General features: G+C 35.1%; 1 protein-coding gene across 4 annotated transcripts in view; it reads right to left on the minus strand.

Moving 5' to 3' along the window:
* Positions 1 to 22,007, minus strand: part of LOC306876487 (protein TANC1-like) — a 173,552-nt gene that overhangs the window by 141,882 nt on the left and 9,663 nt on the right. For 2 of the 4 annotated variants that reach the window (XM_079427697.1, XM_079427695.1), the window contains exon 2: positions 11,464 to 11,553. The exons of 1 other annotated variant lie outside the window; for it this stretch is intronic. In XM_079427697.1, the coding sequence (XP_079283823.1) occupies positions 11,464 to 11,521 (58 nt within the window). In that variant the 5' untranslated portion in view covers positions 11,522 to 11,553. The remainder of the gene's footprint in view (positions 1 to 11,463; positions 11,554 to 22,007) is intronic. One more of the 4 variants, XM_079427696.1, reaches the window with a different exon arrangement.

A 22,007-nucleotide genomic window follows, 5' to 3' on the forward strand; every position in this document is an offset into this window, starting at 1 on the left:
TAAACATGCAATTCTGAGAGGAAAAGTCAGAATTGAGATATAAACTCTTAACTGTTAGAAAAAGTGTCAGAATTGGGAGAAAAAAGTGTCACTATTACCTTTTTCATTTTTATTCCATGGCAGGAAAAAAAACTGAATTGCGGTACATAAACTCATGTGTGAAAGAAAGTCAGAATTCTGAGTATGTTTCTCAGAATTGCGAGACAAAGTCTCAACTGTGAGATATAAACTCTGGAAATTCCGTAATGTATCTTTTGTGCCTGAGGAATCTTTAGAGAAACGCTTGTGTGAAAGTTAATACTTAAATGAAACATTTTTGAGAAGTCTCCTGAGCTGTGAAAGAGCACCATCCGAGCCCTAAGATCTTCCTCTTGGTTTTCTGCCATCTTTCCACAAATAAATACTACATATCCGGTCCATTTTACAGAGCTTAAATTAGCACATTAACATACTGCACCCTCACTCTCCTTGGCAAGCCCAGAACAACCTGAGAAGATCAAAGAAAGCGATGCGTTGCAGACCCTCAGAATTCTGGCCACAAACCAACCAATCTGACCACAGCTGACTGTGTCCAGCAACACAAAAGACAGACACACACACACACACAGCTGAAACAACAGTGAAGAAGCACACACTGACTGTATTCAGGTCACCAGAGGTCACCGCCAGACAGAAACGGCTAAACACTGTCCTCTGCTCCTAATTTATCCATCCTGCTGTGGAAAACACACAAAGCTTTTTGATTTTATTACAACAGGGCACTTGAGCTAAAGATGGTCACAGTAGCTACATTCAGAACAGAAAACTAACTAGGCATGTGTAAGGCTACACATTTTCAGAATCAATAACCACACATCATACAGATTCAGCACATTAAAACACTCTCCAAGGAGTTAAATGTAATATTAAACTCACTGGTCAATGTAAAATTACATACTAATATATATATATATATATATATATATATATATATATATATATATATTATTTATGTTATTTAATTATAATATAATTATATGTATATAAACATATACAATTTCTTTTTTATGAATGCAACTATTGTAATAATAGTTGTTTGTTATGCTTTTATAGTTAATAAAATGTGAATTATTTTGTTTTTATTATTAATATTATTTCCAAGTGTGACAACAATAGCATACAACAGTTTAAGATGTTTATGCTTGTATAATGCATACTCTTTCACAGGCTATTTTCAAAAACAGCGGTCAGAAAATTTTGCGGGAGACCCGCAGGGAACGGTGGGATTTGGTGTGTAATAGAAACGGAGTCAACACATTAAGTTGAGAAGAAAATTAAAACGGCTGTTTACTTGACAAAGCAAAGCAAGGCAAGTCAGACATCTGGAAGAATTCTCAGTTGTCACTGAAAAAAATGGGAAAGAGTTAAACTTCGTAAGTTGCGATAAATATGCACAAGGACATAAATCTGGCACCTCTGCGACATACCTATTTTCGAAGTTCTATGTGTTTATTTACTTAAGTTAAAGTTATTTCATGTTTTGCTTTGGCTTATTTAGCCTACTTAAACTGTTTGTTAACAGTTAAGGTCATTGCACATCCTGTCATCCTTTCCTATCAAAATGCATGCTACGGATGCAAAAACGCAAAAACTCGAACCTGATCTAATTTTTATTTTTTATTTTTTTTAATGACGGACGAAAGTTTCGGAGGCAGTGTGTAAACGTGATTGACCTAGCCTAACGTGAGGTCGTATTTATTTTTTAACATGCAAAAAGTTCAGACTGGGTGTGAAATGACCTTTAAACTGTTCGTTTAGTAAATCATTTGGTGCTTGTGTATCAAGCAGTAGGCTCCTTTTAAAAACTGAGGTGCTGCTATTTGTGCTTTTGTTTTAACGGTTAATGTTTTACAACGCTAAAAAATACCCAATGTTGTGAAGAAAACAGTCCCGCGCAGGGCTCTATACTGTATGCATTAAGAACACAGACAGAGATTCAAATACAAAAGCACTGCACTAGGACACCTGGATCAAATATTCTGCTGAAAACATCCACATTCACTCGTGCCATCACACCAGTCCTGCATTCCTCATCTCAAACCACTGTTACTGGGAGACTTCCCAGAGATCAAACACACTGATCAATAGTTCACGTGTCCTTGTGACTGTTTGTGTAAGGTCATCACCCTGCCAGTCAGTCCAATAAAAACGAACGCACATGTCCACAGGAAGTGCAATGGCTGATTATATATACACATATAACCATTTGTATTTTACTAGATATATTACTTCTACTTCTGCATTATTATTTCTATTCAGAAATAATTACTTACATCTTTAAAAATTATTTGTACTTTTTTTAAAAACTGATTTATGTATTGATAAAGAAAAAAATTATCAAACGAGAAGACACTTTTTTTTCATTTTCTTTTTTATTCTCTTAACAACAAAGCCACCCTGAAGGATTTTCCTTTCATAGAAACATCCGGAGAGAAAGTCCTATCTGGAGTTAATATCTGCATTAATGAGCCGCCAACAGCACCAGCATTGTGCAGCCACAACAATACCACACAAAGACATGATGTGTGTAAAATGGAATGATAAATGAATGCTGATGTTGTTTAGGTCAGAGTTGGGATGCTCAAACTTCAATTTAATGCAAGCTGAAATTCAATACAAGCTCAAAAAACAAGCTGCATTTGGAGATTAGAGCTTCTATTCACACAAACAAAATAAGTGATCATGTACAGTGAAATAAACCAGGATGATAAAGCCGATCTTATATCATCATGAACGGCTGTATTTTGCAATAATGATCCGCTAACTGCATATTCTCATGCTCATCACATGGCTAAATGTGACATCTAATATTATTCAATCACTTATGATTTCTCCTTGCATATGGATCAGCAATTCTTCAAACAATCGCTCAAATATCAGACTCTACCAATGGGACCAGAGCGATGTCTGACTGTGGCTGGATTTCCATTTTAAACTCATATGAATGCAGTCCAATCAAAAACATGTCACCATATGCTTGTTAAAGCATGCTGAAAGCCCTTCCAATTCTTCAAAGGGCAGAGGTTCGGTTTGCGATGCTGCAAAATGCCTTGGGCGAAACTGACCTGCTAATAATGTACGTAAATGTCAATGTCATGTTCAGATGTGTACCTGGAGATTATGAGGCATCGCAGGTGAACAGACCTCAGTGTTTTTCACTAGTGGCCTCATAAAACTTCCCTTCCCATGGTGCACTGCAGTAACTGAAGCACAAGTCCCAGATCAAGGTTAAGAGTGGACAGTGATGAATCAAAAATCAACTACAAATTATCATGGAATTCAGTCACAAAAGTAGAATTCATTGTGCAACAGAATGGCACTGAATTTGGAAAATTTTGAATATTTAATAATAATATTTCATATTTATTTTTAAAATTATGTTTGATTAGAAAAGTAATTATTACACTACTGTCAGTGCCAGAAAAGGCCTTTTGCACTGTCCTGCTAGTAAAGGCCCCGATATACTTCAAACGAAGTTAGTTTTTGTTCTTCGTTTGGGGGCAAAAAGAAGTTTGAAAAGGTAGAGTTATGGTATACTGTTTTCGAACATTCTGACACCCCCGTGCTGCTGGAGGCAGGGTGTAGATTAATGTAAACGTGTCCTGACGCTCGCGCGAATGCACTAAACACAACAACGATGCAATGAAGGTGTATCTAGGTCTTTTATTAAACTGGATAAATTATTACACGTTTTTATATTTTATGTGGTGTCATGCTTTGATAAAAACAAAGGTTTATAAAAAAATTGCACGTCAAAGGCAGCAGAGTTCCCGAACCCGCCCACCGATTGCGTAATCGCCACGGACCAATGATAGCTCAAAGGTGTTTCGAAGCCAAAACGAACTCCCCCAGAAAGTTTGCTTTGGTGGGCTGTATCGAACTGCCAAAACGAACTCAAAACGAACTTTGTTTCGAAACGACGTCATATCAGTTCGTTCTTTGATTTCGTTTGAAGTATATCGGGGGCCTTAAGGCTCCGAGAAGCAGTTGATTTCGAGAAGAGCAAGCAGGATTCCGGCATGGCAAATCTTTACCCTGCATAGCATCATGGAACAGTGTGTTGAATTTCAACATCCTCTCGTGGTCAATTTCATTGACTTCAAGAAAGCATTCGGCAGCGTTCACCACGATTCACTCTGGCAAATCTGTCTAGTATATGGCATTCCACAGCGGTTTGTTAATATATTTAAGAGCATCTATCATAACTCAAGGTGTTGTGTGGAAACCGACACAGGAACATCTGAGATTTTTGACGTTGTGACAGGGGTTAGGCAGGGGTGTATTTTGTCACCAATGTTGTTCCTGCTTGCCATAGACTATGTGGTATTTCATGGACAGAGCAAACAAGGCTTGCTGATCTAGACTTTGCTGATGATATCGCACTACTAGCAGAGTCACGGGGGAAAACTACAGCAACTTACCACCCAGTTAAGATCGGGCTGCGGATCAACACCAAGTGATGCAAATGAACAGGGAAGATGAAGATCTACTGATGCCACTCACTATTGGCAACCAGCCACTCAAGGATATAGACCAGTTCACATACTTGGGCAGTGTTATTCCAGAGGATGGCGATGCAGAGCCAGATGCATTGGCAAAGCAGCCAAAGTGTTCCAAAGGAAGCGCAACATCTGGATGTCACCCAGCATTAATACATCACTTAAGATCTGTCTCTATATGTCCATTGTGTTACCAATGGCAATCTATGCCCGTGAGAGCTGGAAAAATACAGTGCGCATTGGCCACAAGTTGGACGTATTCCACCAGCGGTGTCTCAGATGTATTCTCCATGTCACATACCATGACCATGTTACTAATGAAGAGATTCTGTGCAGGGCTAAAACCCATAGACTTTCCTCCATTGTGTCGAAGCATCGTATCAAACTGGCAGGTCACATCCTGCGGCAAATAGAACAAAGCCTAGCAAAAATTGCACTGACATGGATACCGCCCAATGGACGTCGAAGGCGAGGAAGGCCAAAGAAGACCTGGCGAAGTACATTCAAAGAGGATTTAAAGCGAGTTGGCATTAAATGGGAAGAAGTTGAATCCCATGCAGTCAATCGCTATCAGTGGAATTTGCTTGCTGCCCAATGTGCCCTGTAGCACAGACGGACCTAAGAGAAGAGAATAGAGTGAACTGCTGTTGTGCAGCACATTATTAAAAAATAAAATATAAAAATGCAATGTTGCAAAGGAATTATTTTATTCACGTTTGATTAAATAAAAAATACAAATTGTTAACATTATGAATGCATCTGATTATCTCTATTTTTGATTATCATTTATTCTAAAATAATAAATAAATGAATATATCACAGGTAGATCAAGTACTATCAAGATCAATATCAATCTTTTTTTTCATCCATGTGTAATTTATGCAGAAAACCTCTTTTATGCAGAACTTTAATAAAAATAAATAAATAAAAATTAAATTTGTGTTGTAAAGGAATTGTAATATTTTCATTTGTTTACATATCTCGATTTCTTTATGAAATTTTTATTAAATAATAAAACATAAATTGGGAAAAAATTTTATGTAATTTGTGTAAAAAGAATTCTAACTATTAATAGTGTTCCTTGGATGCTTACCTCAGAAAACACCACAAATGAATCGTTGGGTCTGATTTAACAAGAATTTGTAGCCTATCCATTCAGTAGCTCACAATGATTAAGAACAGTGACGGCGGCTGGAAATTTGACCTTTACAAGCCCAAGAGCTGATCAAAGACTCCCAACACCTTAAAAACGCAAACCCACCACTGGAATACTTCAAAAACAGGATGAAAAAGACAAAACCACAGACATGTGCGAGATGTGTGTGGAAAGCCCTCAGATGTGGTGGGGATCAAAATGGAAAAGGGTTTAAAAAAAGGCAACATCATGCAAGCACAAAGAAAAATGCATGATCACGTTCATGCCAGCTACACTGGAAAAAATGAAACGCACACACACACACACACACACACACACTGAGCTTATAAGTTACCAATTTGGAAAGCTCTACATAAGCAGAAACTATTGATGTTGCTAAGCTAACAATCATTAAGTAAAACTATTAAAACTTTTTTTTGTCAATTGAAATAAAGAAAACTAACTCAAATAAGTTACGAAACATGAAAACTAAAAATTTTTTTTTGCTGTCGTTGTTCTGGTTTCCACTTACTTTTGTATGGCCTTTCCCGATCCCGGCTCCGTCTCTCTCCCACCTCACTTCCTATCTCATCTACACTCTCCTATAACTGTAAAAGGCAAAAAATGCCAAAAATAAATCTTAAAAAAAAAAAAAAAAAGAAATTATAACAAAAACATCTTATTGTACAGTAAAATGGAACATAAGCAGAAACTACTGATGTTGCTAAGCTAAGAATCAGAATTATTATTAAGTAAATTTAAAACTATTATAACTTTGTTGTTAATTGAAATAAAGCGAAATTAAAATAAAACGTTAGAATATGTGACAACAAACTGCAATAAGCTACAAAGCACAAAAATAAAAAATAAAACTGAAATAACAGTAAATAACCCAAGTAGTATATTTAATAAAAAAAACTAATTAAACTACTCTAAAATTAAAATAAAAACTGAAAATACAGAAATAAAAGCTATTTCAAAATATTAATGAGAAACTATAACAGTGTATAAATAATACTTAATTGTGCAATAATACGCATAAACATATACAGCACACACTAATATTGAGTCTATTTTGACTGAACTACCACTCGTTAATACTTTTTTTTTTGTCTTGTATGAATTAGATTGACATTTGGGTGACGTATGACGACGCATAGAGTTTGTTCTAGTGAATTATGGGATTGCCTACTTCCCTGAAAGATGTGATTCAAAATAAAGCTGAATGTATTTTGGGAGTGTGCCTATGAGCCCACTGGGTTTTTAGAGCAGGCACAGAGGGAGAAAATAAAAGATTGAAGGGCTGAATCTGAGATTGGCAATTGTGTGGGATAATGGCTGTGGTGTTTGGCATCACAGAAGAGTTTCCATGATCCCTTTCAATCTCCCTGGAGCGCTGCTGCAGGCCAAGCCGCCAGCATTTGATCCTCTACTGTGCAGTTAAAAATGATCAGGGCTTTCGCCTTCACCCATTACCGTTACAAATCACCACGGGCCCGTAACATTTAAAGACGAGGCAGACAATACTAAGTCAATATTCCAGAGACGCTGTCTGTTAAACCTGAGGGTCACATTAGTCAAGAGCTCCGTTTGAGATCTGTTCCAAAAACTAGAGAGCTGCCTACCTAGACAGCACTATACTTTTCACACAAAAGCTGTTGCAAAAAGTAGGCTGCCTTTTAAGATTGCAAACTACATTTTGGTCAAATTGCATGTTAGTGTAATTTAAAGAGTTGAGCATAGTGCTTGCAACACCAAGGTCACGATTCCCAGGAAATGCATGAACTGCTGAAATGTATACCTTCAATGCGATGTAAGTCGTTCTGTGTTGCATGTACCGCCCATAGAGAAGGCAATCCCATAATGCTTTGTGATGAGCTCAGTGTAAATATACTTTTATTTTACATTCATAATACTGAAAAGTATCAATAAATACAGTTCTACATAATAAAAAATTGACTAGTTGGATCACGTCACATCTTAAAAACACTTAATGAATTCTTCTTTGGCCGTATGAGTTTCTGTTGTACGTCTGAACTGATTTAAACTTCTTTACAAGGAAAGCTGGGTTATTAGCTTGTCTTCAAATCTCAGAGTATGATATGCTTTTCCGGGAGTGTATACTGATCTGATGTCAGGACACATTACATATTATATAATATAATATTACAACTACAAGTACTACTAATAATAAAACTTATACATATATATTTATTACAATTATACAAATATATACATTTGGACAGAGAGGCTTGAGGTCTTTTCCCAAACCTGTTTCCCCTTTGTAATTTCACTAATCAATGAAATAATATCAATAATATTTTAACTTCTAAGGTGTTTAAGGTGCTCTGGTGCTGTAAGGGTAACTTCCACCATTCAGCTGTTTTTCGCACTTTCTGTATGTCCCAGTTTGCATCTCTGCAAGTGAAAAAAAAAGCCTCCACTCCTCAAATTCAGACAACATGTGCTGCTATTCATCTGGAGTTTGTAGTGCACATGTCCCAGCCGGCCTGAATGTACAGTAAATATACCACTAATTCCCCACCGGGACATCATCAAATGACAAGACAGAAAAGCGATTCCAGCCTCAGCCACATCAAGAGCTGACAAAACATGTCACTCCTCGTTCAAGGCAACAGCAGAGATACTGAATGGTCGGAACCGCCCCAGTGGGATCGAGAGAGGGGAAACGGATAGACACAAAGGACAGACTTCATAAAGCATTTCCGACTGGGAGACGGGATGGAATTTTTGACGTAATAATCAGAGTGATCCACCTAATTGGCTGATAACTAATACAGCAACAAAGGAAAAGGAACCAGATGACTAGTCTAGACTAGTCCAACTAAATCACTGCAGTAAAAGCTAAATGAAAAGCATAAAATATACTTTTGCAAATGTAGGGAACTATGATTTGTGCAATGCAGAAGACGTGGACAGGATCACAGAATCCAATCATAAAAATGGAATTTAATGTATAAAGCAGAATGTCACAGAATGTGGCAAATTTTGGACAAAAGTAGGGCTAAAAAAACACATGACCTATGAAAGCAAACACGCCTTTGCTTCAGTGCCCAGAATTTACATTGGACTGTTAATATATAAAATTTGTACACTAATATATAAGATTTTTTACATTTAATTGACATTATTCATATGCAACACCAAAAGAGCATATTGAATAAAATTGAATTAAAATGTGCTTCAAACTGAATATTAGCGTGAACTGTGCAGGTCCATCTATGAGGATGTTGCACAACTTGTCCAGGTTGAGATCTGTCTATTTTCACAAGCCTCTACCAAGTTACAGATGAATTTGCGCCAAAATACAGAAGTTTGATTGGACACATGACCTTTGACATCAACAACAAAAGACATAGGAAGTGTTTTTACTGATATAAAGACAGGGTGTGTAAAACATGATTCAAGCATGATGAACACGTTCATACAGCCGAAAACAACAGGGAATCAACAAGGGGCGTTCCCATGGTAATGTTGTCTTATGAGGTTTCAAGGGCCCCATGATGGATTGCCAATGATGTCATTAGTTGATGAAGCACAGACAGTAATGCGTACATGATGGCACATGATCTTAAGGACGGCATACCAAATGCATTCTTTACAAACATTTGAATAGGGCTGCATTACTAATCAAAAAGGAAAAAAAGGATTATAATCAAAAACAAATGTCATGATGAATTACCTGGATGAACCCCCACTGGTGACATCACTTCACTAATAATGAGAAATGCATTTCTGTGCAAAAAATATGTTTGGGGGGGGAAAAGTGTGCTGCAGCGGGAAAAAAGTGCATGACCTGATAATAAATTATAATAACAAATTATTAAGTTAAAGTGAGGAAAAATAAATCTGCATGTTCCTGCAGAACAATCAACCACTTACAGTTAACAATTAATTTGTGCTTTTGTTTTTCTTTAATATCACTTATAATTTAGAGATTTGAATGGTCTGTTTCAAAACTGTGGATAAACAATTATTTTGTTGTTTTAAATTGATGATTTATGATTAGTAACAAGGATGTGGAACAACATTTTTTAAACGAGACAGAAAACAATGTGTGCACTTTTTATGCAATTAATTAAAAACACATACAGAATAATTTTAAAAAAATTATAGTTGCAGTCCTAAATTTAAATGATGACTCCTGAGAACATCAATTCAAGAAATCCACATTCAAACATCAGTTCAATACAGTAGTCACTCCTCTGTACTGTACACACATGGTTCATTTACAGGAGCGACAACCTCACAAAAAAACAGGGGGGAAAAAATAGTAAATAAATCACACAAAGACCTGGAGGCAGAGCCTCAGTATTCTGAGCCAAGCTGAGAGTTCTACAATCCCATTCATCTCTACTTGTGTGCCAGCAGCTTGGCACAAAAGTAAAAGTTCACCAGAGTCTTTATTCATAAAGTAGAGTTCAGTCAAAGTTAACATGTCACAGCAAGATTTGAAATGAAGCTTTTAAACTATAAAAGCCACCCTGGACAAAACAAAAGCAATGACCTCGCATGGACGTGGCTTTATCATTTTCCAGGTGTCAATTAGGCCTATCTATAGAGAATGACCTCAGAGAATGATACTTGTCTGAACCCTGGGACTCTGTTCTAGTGAGCTAAGATGCTGTCTACATAGTCAGCTGCTTTCTAAAGCAGCTTCATAAATGAAACGGTACCTAAAAAATAACTGATCTGTGTTACAGAAAATCACTCCTCACATGAAGCAAACAGGTGATTTGACGTGGTTTGATGTTCACATGTGTTTGAGATGATGGTGAAATACTAGAATAATCATAAAAAAATACATAACACAAATGAAAAACAATTCTTTTTTAATTAGACTTAACTATTATTTATCAATTGTTTTCAGTACTGACTACAAAATATGTACTAATTTAATATAGTTATATAATTTATAATATATCAGTACATTATATAATATAGTGTGTATGTGTGTGCGTATATATCAGTATAATATATAATATGCTTTATGATGTCTTTAATATTGGTTTTATTTCAATCTGAATATCTATCAAATGTTTTTTTTTTTTTTATTATTGCAAAACTATAGTGGAAATAAAACACTGAAATGAACAAAAACCTTTAACAAACATTTTAATATTTGTTGTATAAAAATTATGAAACAATTTTACACAAATTACAAAAGTTTATCAGTTTTTAAATAAGATACAAGTTATATTTCTCATGCCTCTTCTGCAATTTTTATGCTCCTTAACTTTTGAAAGTGTTTCCTATAATGCCTTAAAACGCTGCCTACACAGGCAGCTCACTAGGTTTAGAGCAGAGCCGCTGTGTCTTTTCTGTTGAGGCCAAATCACCATAAATATTTCCATAGCAACATCCCATTATCCCAGGGAATTCAAGTGTACACATCTCCTCCTAATTCTCCCGGAGCGTTCAGCGCTCTTGCACACCTGTTTCCACAACAGTGCCATAAACCAGAAACCACATCATAAATCCCAGTAAATAAATCCCACACTTTGATCAGCTACATGCTGACAGATCTCTGATGCATATCAGCCACATGACATCAGCAGCCACCTCAAACATCATCAAATTCATGTATCACATCAATTAGTACATATTTACAAGTCTAACATCTTCTGATGCGCTTTATGTTGTATGAATCAACAAATTAGCTGCAAAATGACTCATTTACATGTTCTGTAAAGAAATGTTGTTTCCGATGTGGAAAAGCTACTAGTAATCAGAAATTACAGATACAGAATTAGTTTCATGTGTTCATACCTGAATCCTTCTTATTTTTCCCGCCATCTCTGCTCTTCTTTAGCACGGCCTTGAACATGGCGTGACTCCAGCAATCCCTTCACGACTACGCTGTGGAAACACGAGAGATTTTTCACATGAAGCAGCAGGTTCATACACAGTTGCTTTGGTAAAATCAGATCATCTTGCAGTCTGGAGTTGCACTCCACCCGAGAGAAAATTATCCACAGAAATCTTTGAAATACATACTGCATGTCAGTGTTTCTTTGGCTACGTGCTCTTGTGCTATAGAAACAATATTCCATTAGAAATTGTTAGTGAATTTTACAAAGAAACAGCAAGCAATACATTGGATTAAATGTGAAATATTGAAGTTGTAAAATTGAAATAACATTTTCTTGTCAAAGTACTCCATTAGTCTTATTCACAACTTGGAATTTTTTTTTTTTTTACAGCATAAAAACTTTTACTACTTGGTAGTTGTCAGATGTCTTTAATGTATTGATTTACAAAGACTTTCAATCTTAAAATATTAATATTTACGATAAAAATTAAAGTCCTTCAGTAGTGGTGTCACTTCCAAGATAACCAACAATGTGAGGAGCTTGAGATGAAATATTTTAAATGTACATCATTTTCAATTAAGATGCTTGTTGCATCCTCATTTGTAAGTCACTTTGGATAAGTATCTGCTAAATGAATAATGCAAACGTAAACGTAAGTAATTTGACCAAATGTCATTCCCACTACAAAATGTTATCAAGTTATCAGTTGATAATTGAAAAGTGGTGGTTTAGAACCAAAAAAAGATAAAGCCAACAGAATTATTGTGTGCATGTACAGTATGTCCACATTATTAACAGACTAATCAAAAAACTTAGTGTGTGTGGAGAGTGTGTTTCAAGAGAGCTTATTTTCTAAACGTCCACAGGGCCAAAAAGTGTTCATAGTTGAAGAAATGTATTTTTTTTAAAAATAACAATCTAAACTTCTTGTATATTTTATTTCTCCATTTGGCCATAATCTGGGATTTTTCCCACAGTCCACCCACTGTAGTGTGTGATCGCTGGTGGGCCGGCATGGAAAGAATTCTTCAATATTTGCACAGAGCGGCTCTGCTGCGCTATCTTGTTATTCCGGAAAACAAGCTGTTGGGATTCCCAGCATTCCACATATAATTGATGCTAAACGACTAATCTTAGGCTTTCCGTGCCACTTGTCATAATAGTGCTGAGGTTTCTTCACCTCTTGCATGTTGTTTGTCAGAATTAGCAGCACGGGTCAAATGCATTACAGCATGTCTAATCATCTGGTTAGACTGTTTCTGCACTGTAAATTTCACTCGGTGTGCAATGGCAACCCAATTCTGCCATAGAATACTTTTTTTTTTTTTTACACAGTAATTATGACACCAAATTAGGGGTGGGCGATATGGCAAAAAATATCATATCACAATTTTTTTTTTTTTTTTTTTTGAAATATCACGATTTTATCATGATTCTTTGTCATGTTGGTTTTACTATTTTGTCTGAGCAGTCCAGCCAAAATAATGTCCCTATTATAAAGACAAAGCCTTTCAAGGTAACAAAATATAAAAAAAGAATGGTGGATATTTAGGCCAAAGTGGATGAAGATAAAAATCTTTGTCATTATTTTATCTTTGTTATTAAAAATAAGAACAAAGATACACATTACAAATACACATAATATGCTTTATTTTCAGGTACAATAGGTGTATTTAGCAGGAGCATTCAAGAAATTGAATGAACAATTATACAAATAAAACACTATATAGATTAATTCCTATTAAAGCAACTGTATTTTTTTCAGTCGAGAGTAGTGAGGTTTTTTTTCCCTCTCTATCTTTGCGTTTTGTTGTTTTAACATTTAAGAATAAAAATTCTGCCATCTGTCTGTCGATTCTGTCATAGTGTTTTATATTTATACCATCATTTACTCACTCAAAATTAGTTTTAAACCTGAATGAGTTTCTTTCTTCTGCTGAACATATGCTCTTTTGAAGAATGTGGAAAACCAAACAGTTTGTGGTCCGCAGTGAATTCCATAGGATTTTTTTTCCTGCTATCAAATTCAATGTGGACCAGCAACTGTTTGATTACCCACTTCTTTAAAATATATTCTTTTGTGTTCAGCACAAGAAAGAAATGAATACAGGTTTGGGACAACATGTGAGTGAGTAAATAATGACAGAAATTAAATTTTAGGGTGAACTATCCCTTTAATGACAGTCGACAGCATGTTTAGTACTGTCCCTTTAAGACCTGCATGCATCTAACAGGCACGCATCCATTTTTCTCTCAACTGTTTACTTTCATTTTAGACATAACCAACTGAGTCTATATTGTAAACCTTGTGTTTTGACAGTATTAGCGCAAAAGATAACTTAATCAGGCGCTATAGACATGCTTTTTAGTGCGCACGCACTTCAGGTGTATGGGCTCAGAAAAAGCTCACATCGGACCAGTGCGTGAATGAAAAGCTTAACCGGCAAGGTTTTAAAACACATGCAAATAATGTACTTTTGTGATTGCGAATAAGTGCAGTGTTTCTCCCAAGTATAATGATGACTCATGATGATGATTTTGCAAGATTTATATCTAGATAAAATATTATTGAGTTTTCAGAATTGCATACATTTGTAATTGCTAGTTTAAATCTCACTATTTTGACCTATTTTTATCAACAGATGAGTTTATATCTCACAATCCCGTCTCGTGGTCCTTTGCCGATCCTGCTCCCCTCTCTCTCCAATCAATGCTTTCCTGTCTCCTCTATATTGTTCTGTCCAAATAAAGGCTTAAAGTAAATAAATAAATAAGAATTCTGACTTTTCATATTGCAATTCTGACTTGTTTTCTCTGAATTCTGAGTTTAAAATGGTTTTTGTTTGTCTTTGTTTGTTTTGGGGGGGGTTTTGCAACAAAAAAATTTAAAAGTAATTGCAACTTTCTCTCACAATTCAGATTTTTCTTTTCAGAATTGCGAGTTTACATCATATTTCTGAGTTTTTTATCTTGCAGTTCTGAGTTTATATCTCGCAATTATAACTTTTTTCTTGCAATACTGAGAAAAAAGTCAGAATTGCAACAAAAATTTCAGAATTGTGAAAAACTATGAACTGAGATAAAAAGTCACAATCACTTTTTTTTTTTATCTTGTGCAGAAACAAGTTTCCATATGGTGCATCTTGCAGCTAGTTTGTATAAATTAAACACATCAGGTGTGTGCAACATTATTATTATTATCTTTTCAATAGAAAAATGAATGCTCCACACATTATTTGATCTCATATTTTGTTCTCCGTTTTATTTGTGTACTACAAATTATATTCTCATCGCCTCCTCTGAGAAAACAGCCCTGCTTCAATGACTAGAGCAGTGAAATATAAAGTGTGCCTGACAGCTCTGCTCAGATGAGATGAGACAAGGTGAGGGGTCTGAATCTGGAGCCGTGCTGAACTCGCAGCGGAGGCCACAGCACTGAGATCAAGCATGAAAAAAGCCTGCAGGTCCCTCCCCAGGAGGCAAGCAGCCGGTCCGATCCACATCGATCGCAGCTCGTGGATGAGAAGGCCTGCTGCGGCCTCATCCAGAGTGAGAAGTCAAAAGTTGAGTAGAGAGACCCTCGACATGCAGTACAGAAAGGCCTGACTACAGAAAGTTAAAAAGAAACACTGGACCCCACAAGAGGTAAACAAATTGGGTTCACACTGCTTATCTGGCTGAAAACTGGCATCTGCGGGCAGCTTTGTTGTGGAGTTTAACGTGCAAGGGTCAAAGAGTCCAAAAAAGTGCTTTAATAAGCTTGAATATTACTGTAGACAGCTTGCATAGCTCGAATATTATGAAACAAAAATCTCAGAGTTAAGATGTAAATGCAATAAATTATTCACAATCACACAATCCTTCCACTTACAGTTTCAAACATTAAAACCAGAAATATACTTTACTTTAATTCAATAACGCAGATGCCACCAGCATACGGCACAAACTGTCTGTGCAAGTAACAAACCTTGGTATTAAAATAAATTAACTTCAAATGCTCTGCCATTAAACCGCTAGTTTTATTATACAGATTAACTAATTTAAAGATATATTTTTTAAATGTTACACTTTTCCACCTGGAATGCAACTTGCATAATTTTTTTGTGGTAAATCAACATTGTTACAAATTTGCCCATTTTTATTTTACAATGCATTAACTTAATAAATAATTAAATTAACTGAAGTGATAAAGAAATATTATACCGCCACAATAATACCTATTTTACTATAAAATGTAAAAAAAACAATAATAATAATAATAATAATAATAATAATATTTATTATTATTATTATTATACAACACTTTATAATAATAATAATAATATTTTACTACATAAAAATTAAAATCAACTATTTAATAATAATAATAATTCAATATACGTTATAAAAATCTTAACAGAATTATTATCAATATTATTATTTTACAGAACAACAGTAAAATTCCAAAACTAAAATGTATGTTTTTAATTATGTTTGTATTTTCACAGTTTTATGCAATTCACATGGGTTATACTTTTCAGGTCGGTACCCAACGGTACCTTTTTTCGGTACTTTACTCTATGTAATAACAAACATTTATTTCAGTGAAAAAATTAATCTAAAACTCTCAATTTCAACATTTTTAACAACAGGGCCCTACACATTTGTTTTCTTATTTTTTCTTCCAGAAATTCTTGTGTGTTTTATTTTTTCTGATAATTAAATGAAGGCATGAAACATTTATTTATTTTTAAATCGAAAGAAAATGAAAGTCTTTTATTTTTCGGCAAACAAACAGAGGTTTACTGTTAAAATTAATACATGGTAGAAAAATTGTGTGAATATTCCTTTAAAAAAAGTTTTAATAATTTTCTACAATTAAGCGGTTAATGTGTTTGTAATAATTATTTTTATCATTTAATGGTTTTATTTAAATTTGACAGTAAATGGAATAAAGACGTACATTATACTGTAGAAAAAAGTAATACAAGAGTAATATATTTCTGTTTCAAACTGCACTTTTATTTTGACAGGTTGCGTGAAGTTTCTGTATACCGTATGACATCGTCATGTAGTGAGATGCAGAGGCCGAAAATCACGGTGAGTTCACGCGTGCTTCAGTATTTGTGTAGTAAACAAAACCGCTTCACCACCATTCATACACACCGAGGCTAACAGAACATGCAGGATTCATATTTAAAGTCTTTTTGCGTTTTAATATTCACATACACTAGTTCATATCGCGATTCGAATTAAGTGACAGAGCTTCTTTTATTCATCCAAAATTTGACGAATTGCGTGGCTTTCCACGCTATAGAGCAAATTCCGTTTTTATGAATGGATGCCATCCCGCCAGCGTTTTCGCGGACACCATATGAATGCAAGCACACTTCAGAACATTTCAGTTTGCCCTGTGTTGTGTTTTAAAGAGATGCAGGGGTGACATCATGTCACAGGGTCTCTCTCTCTCGTATGCACCCAAATGCGTTCTCAGGTACCGAAATTTGGTACCGAATGATTTAATGCCAATTGGTAATTCGGTCCGTACCCTTAAAAGTACCAAGTTCAGTACCCAACCCTGGGGCGGGGGGTCTATATAGTTTTTAATCATTTTTATTTCAGTTTTAGTTTTAGTTATTTTAGTACATCAAGTTAAACTTAACAAAAATAAGAAATGTTTCCTTGACGACTACAATAAAATAAGATCATTTTTAATATATTTTCAGTTTACATTTATTTTATTTCAAGTAACAAATTTTTTCCCTTGAGCTTTGGTATTAGCTTTAGTTTTAGTTAACTAATAATAACCCTACCCTGGTTGACCTCTGGTTCCGGAGCAGATTTAAGGTCAGGAGTTTCTGAAGGGTCTCAAGACTGAACCATAAAGACTGATAGCAAGAGGTCCACATGTCCTGTCATCGCTTCCCTCACATTTGATCCGACCCAGGAATGAAATTAAATCAACATGTGGCGCTCTGACTGAACAAAGACTTTAGCAGAAAAATCTCAAGTGTGCAAGATGAAGATACCGTGTCCTGAGGAATGGAAAAAAAATCTCAGGGCAGTTCCACCAGACTATCTCCACAGGAATGAGCATGTGGCAGGGTTACAGGTAGTCTGGGCTCTATAAAGCTGCTTTATCGCACTCTCGTTCTAAAGGGGGTCTTACTGCTCCAATGACTCAGCTATCTGCATTATCTCTCTAAAGCCGACCCTCGGTGGGCCTCTCAGCACCCCATTACAGACTGAAGCAGCCACAGAGACCATGAAAGTCACTAAACAGCAGAGCAAAGGAAAGCACCCTGGTTTAAAGGTGAAGTGCGTCATTTTAACACCACTAGTGGTGCCAAACGGAACTGCAAAATTAACTGTTGTCAGACAGGTTTCCCAAACACAACCACAAGTTGATTCGGAAGTTGACATGTCAGGCCAATCAAACAAACAGCAATATTTTGAAAGTGTCACAGTAATAATTTATTAAAAATAAAATAAAATAAAATAATAATTGACCACCTAGTATTGAATTTGTATTGGATTGGATGTTTGTTTTTGAATATTTTACTGGTTGTAGATGACTTCTGCCAACAAACAAAATAACCTAGTTAACTAACTATGCTAGGTTAATATTTAACTCATTAAGATGACTATTTCTTATTATAGGGATCCCACCTCTATTAAAAACACTTTCATCTCATCTGAACTGATCTCAAAAATAGGAGTTATCCATATTTATCACTTTACACTGAAAACATTTGGTGTAGGATTTATTTTAAAACAATTTTCAATCAGATACTTAGGGCTGGGTATCGTTCAAAAATTTCAATATCGATACCGATACCGGTTCCTGAACGATACTTTTTCCATAAAGTAAAGTTTATGTCCTGTTTATGTTTTTCGATACCAATTTTATGAAATCAGATTTAACAAGATTACATTATCTCAAAAAAATGTGGTTTTATTTTTCAGCTTGTTGACATTTATACAGACTAAAAGCCTCATCTCCTGAGCTACTACACAAAGGAACAAAATATAGCCAACACAATAAATCAATGCAAATAGTTTTAATAAAGTTCAAATAGTTTTCAGTTTACACAAAAGTTACGTTTACACTAGTGCGTGTTTGTTTTAAAACGCATATCTCAGACAGAAGCATCATTTCTATTCATTTATTCTAGGTTGTTAAAGACTTCAAGAAATTGAAAATCTTTATCCACTTTCATAAGTGGGTGTTTTATTTTCTTTCACCATGTTTTATTGTTATTAAATTCTGTGTTGTAGTATGTCTAATTATTTGAATGCATAAAAACAACAGTTTATTCAAATTTGTTCTTAAAATAGCCTTATGAAATGTTTTCTATTTTCCTCAGAAATAAAAAACAACAAAAAAAAAAAAACACACACACACGTTGCATTAAACATTACATTTTTAAGTAGCAAGACTAGTAGTATTTGCTTGTAAAAACATTTTAATCTTTATTTAGAGCTTCGGAAAATATATATTTTTTTTTATTATTAAAATGTTCTCATGCCTACATTCACTTAGTGCATTTAGTGCATTCCCATGGAAAACGGCATACTTCACTGTTTATTTTTTATTTTTATTGATGATTGGGTGTTTTGATGTTAGAATCATTATTATACTCTTATACCTTTTGTTCTTTATTATTTTTAGCTTTTTTTTGTTTTTCATTTAAAAGTAAAGTTTTGAAATTTTGTTGTATGCATTTGTCATTTTTGTTTAATTTCTTTATTTTTAAAATGTGTATATGTAGTATTTATCACGTTTTAGCTTTTAGTTTTCAATTGATCTCCAATTGATTGCTTCTGTTGTCCTCATTTGTAAGTCGCTTTGGATAAAAGCGATTGCTAAATGACTAAATATATTATTATCGCCCACGCCCAAATTAATCAGAATTTTAATATTAGTGCATCCCCATGGAAAACAGCATACTTCACTCGTTATTTTATTAAATATGTATTAAATACTTTTGAAGCACAGATTAAAACAGTGAAACAAAATTCTTTCCCTGGGTTCTGCAGTCATTTTTTCCGAACACCTGTTGTAAACTTGTTTCTAACTAGTCCAGAATAGTCAAAGATCTTGTTTCGACCATGTCACATTTCTACACCACCTTAAAAACACACTATACAGCTATACAATAGCAGGTTGAAGTGTTGACGGTAGCATCTGCAGAGCGCTGCACAGGAAGCGGACGTGGCATTGTTCTGCTGATCACCTCTGGCTTGTTCCACTCGCACACTGAACCATCAGAACACAGATGAGTCCTCCAGACTCACAATTACAGCGGGTCAATCACAAACCGCCGCCAAGATCCACTTATTTACACACTTCTTCATTCTCTCGCTCTCCAAGCAACTCTTTTCAATGAGCTATTCGACATGAATGATTCCTCCGAGTCCGTCTCCGGTGTCATGACAACCACAAAACCAACAGAGTCAGGCCTGCTTCTGTGACCCGGTCACTCCTACTAAACAGTGAGCTTTCATGTCTACATCACCCATTCTTGTGGTTAAAGTAGTGCCTATATATATATGTATGAACAATCATTTGAAGCATATTGTATGTATTATCGTTCGGACGAAGCGTGAATCCGTATTCAGAAAGGCACGGAAATCTCGAAAGTGAAACTAAAAAGCAATCGTTCATTCAAAAGCAATTTCAATGCCACGAATAATAGTGGCTCCCTGATGCTTGCAATTTATATACAGTATAATTACCCGATGATATAGCTGCAAGAAAAAGTAAGCTATTGAAATATATATTTTCCTCCCATCTCGTATTTATTCCCTTTAGGGGGTTCCGTAGTACATGTCATTTTGTTTCTGAACGTGGTATTGGGATGCAGCGGATTGCGGGGGGGGGGGGGGGGGGGGGGTTCACAATGGCGGCTTAACAACATGATGTCTATCAGCCATTGGTGATGGACGATGGCATCATCTGTCAGCCCAACCCTAGTAAATGCACAACACAGTATTTCTAAATTGTTTAATAAAATCAAATAATTAGATGAAAATAAAATATAGTGTGCACATGATCAGGATGGTACTACCTCCTCATCATTTTGAGCCAGGAAAAACCCTGCGTGGGAGGTTTTTTTATTTTTTGCATGCAACATTTAATGCCACGACTATATAAATGTAAGACTTTCTGCTCCAATTTAAGACATTAATTTGTGGAAGATTAAATTAAGACCTTTTTTAGACCCACAGAAACCCTGCCATCATGTATGTATTAATATAATGGATAAAATGTTAAACTCATAATTTTAAAATACATTTCTTTATATGATTTGAAAAATTGATGCAGAAGCAATTTTCACTAAAGAATTGCTAGTAAATTTCACAATTAATTACAAAGAAAAGCAAAGTAACAGACTAAATTAAACATAAAATTTTGAAGTAAAAATAGTATTTTCTTGTAAAACATTCTCTAGAGTGGATGATTGTCATGTGTGCAGGTGCTGCTCCAACTTTAACAATGAAAAATTGACTATTTATACTGAAACATTGCACTTTAATTCATTTTTAATGTCTCTAATAAAATGTTTCAAACGTAGTTTTAATATTGAATTTATGTATCCCCAATATCACTTGCCAGCATCCGGTCATTTATAAAATCATTTGACAAAAGATTTGATGAATTCTAAAAAGTTACAGAGATGAAAAAGTACTTTATATAAAAAGAATGGCCCGACCACAAATTGAGTACTTGTGGTAAGAAAATGACAGACATCATTTTCTGAAATGGAGGATTTAATAGATGAAATTGCTATAATGGAAAGAGACTGTGAGAATAATGGACATGTTAATAGGGACCGTTAAATGCCCATTGACAAGAATAGCCAGAACAAGATAACAGGTGAATGCAGACAGAGGGAAGAATTCTTCACCTTGAAACAGGAAATGAGCAAGAAAAAGACAAAAGCAGCCAGAGCGGGCAGTATCTCAGCTCTTTAGACGGCCATGAAGCATTCAATGACATGAAAGAAAAACAGCAACAATGACGTTTTTTAATATGAGTTTACTTCAGTCCATCGAACAGCTCTGGGAAACAGGGAAGAGATGTCTGGGTAACCGGAAAATGGAAATATTCCACGAATCTCCATATATGCTATTAATATTCACTATCAACAAGAGAGTTAAACAAGCAATGCTATCTTTCTTCATTTAGAAAAGGCCATAATTCTGCACTTGTAATTGCTCCACTTTTAAGAATGCAATTAACAGGATGCACGCAAATTATTAATTAAAAAAATAAAATGTAAAAAATGAATAAAATTTTAAATTAGATAAAATAAATAATAAATGAAAATAAATAATCAAATAAAACAAGTCATCTTTTTGCTCTGGAAAGCAGTATGTACTTGATTGACCTGGATCTGTAAGCACTTGAACTCAACCCAACCTTCTAGGGAAAGTCATAAAGTTTCCCTTCCCAACTGACAGGAATGATCACAGGTCTAAACAGAGCACAGGCAACTTAGAAACAGGCGGTTTTCA

The sequence above is a fragment of the Barbus barbus genome, assembly GCF_936440315.1.
Source record: "Barbus barbus genome assembly, chromosome: 10".
Classification (NCBI taxonomy): domain Eukaryota; kingdom Metazoa; phylum Chordata; class Actinopteri; order Cypriniformes; family Cyprinidae; genus Barbus; species Barbus barbus.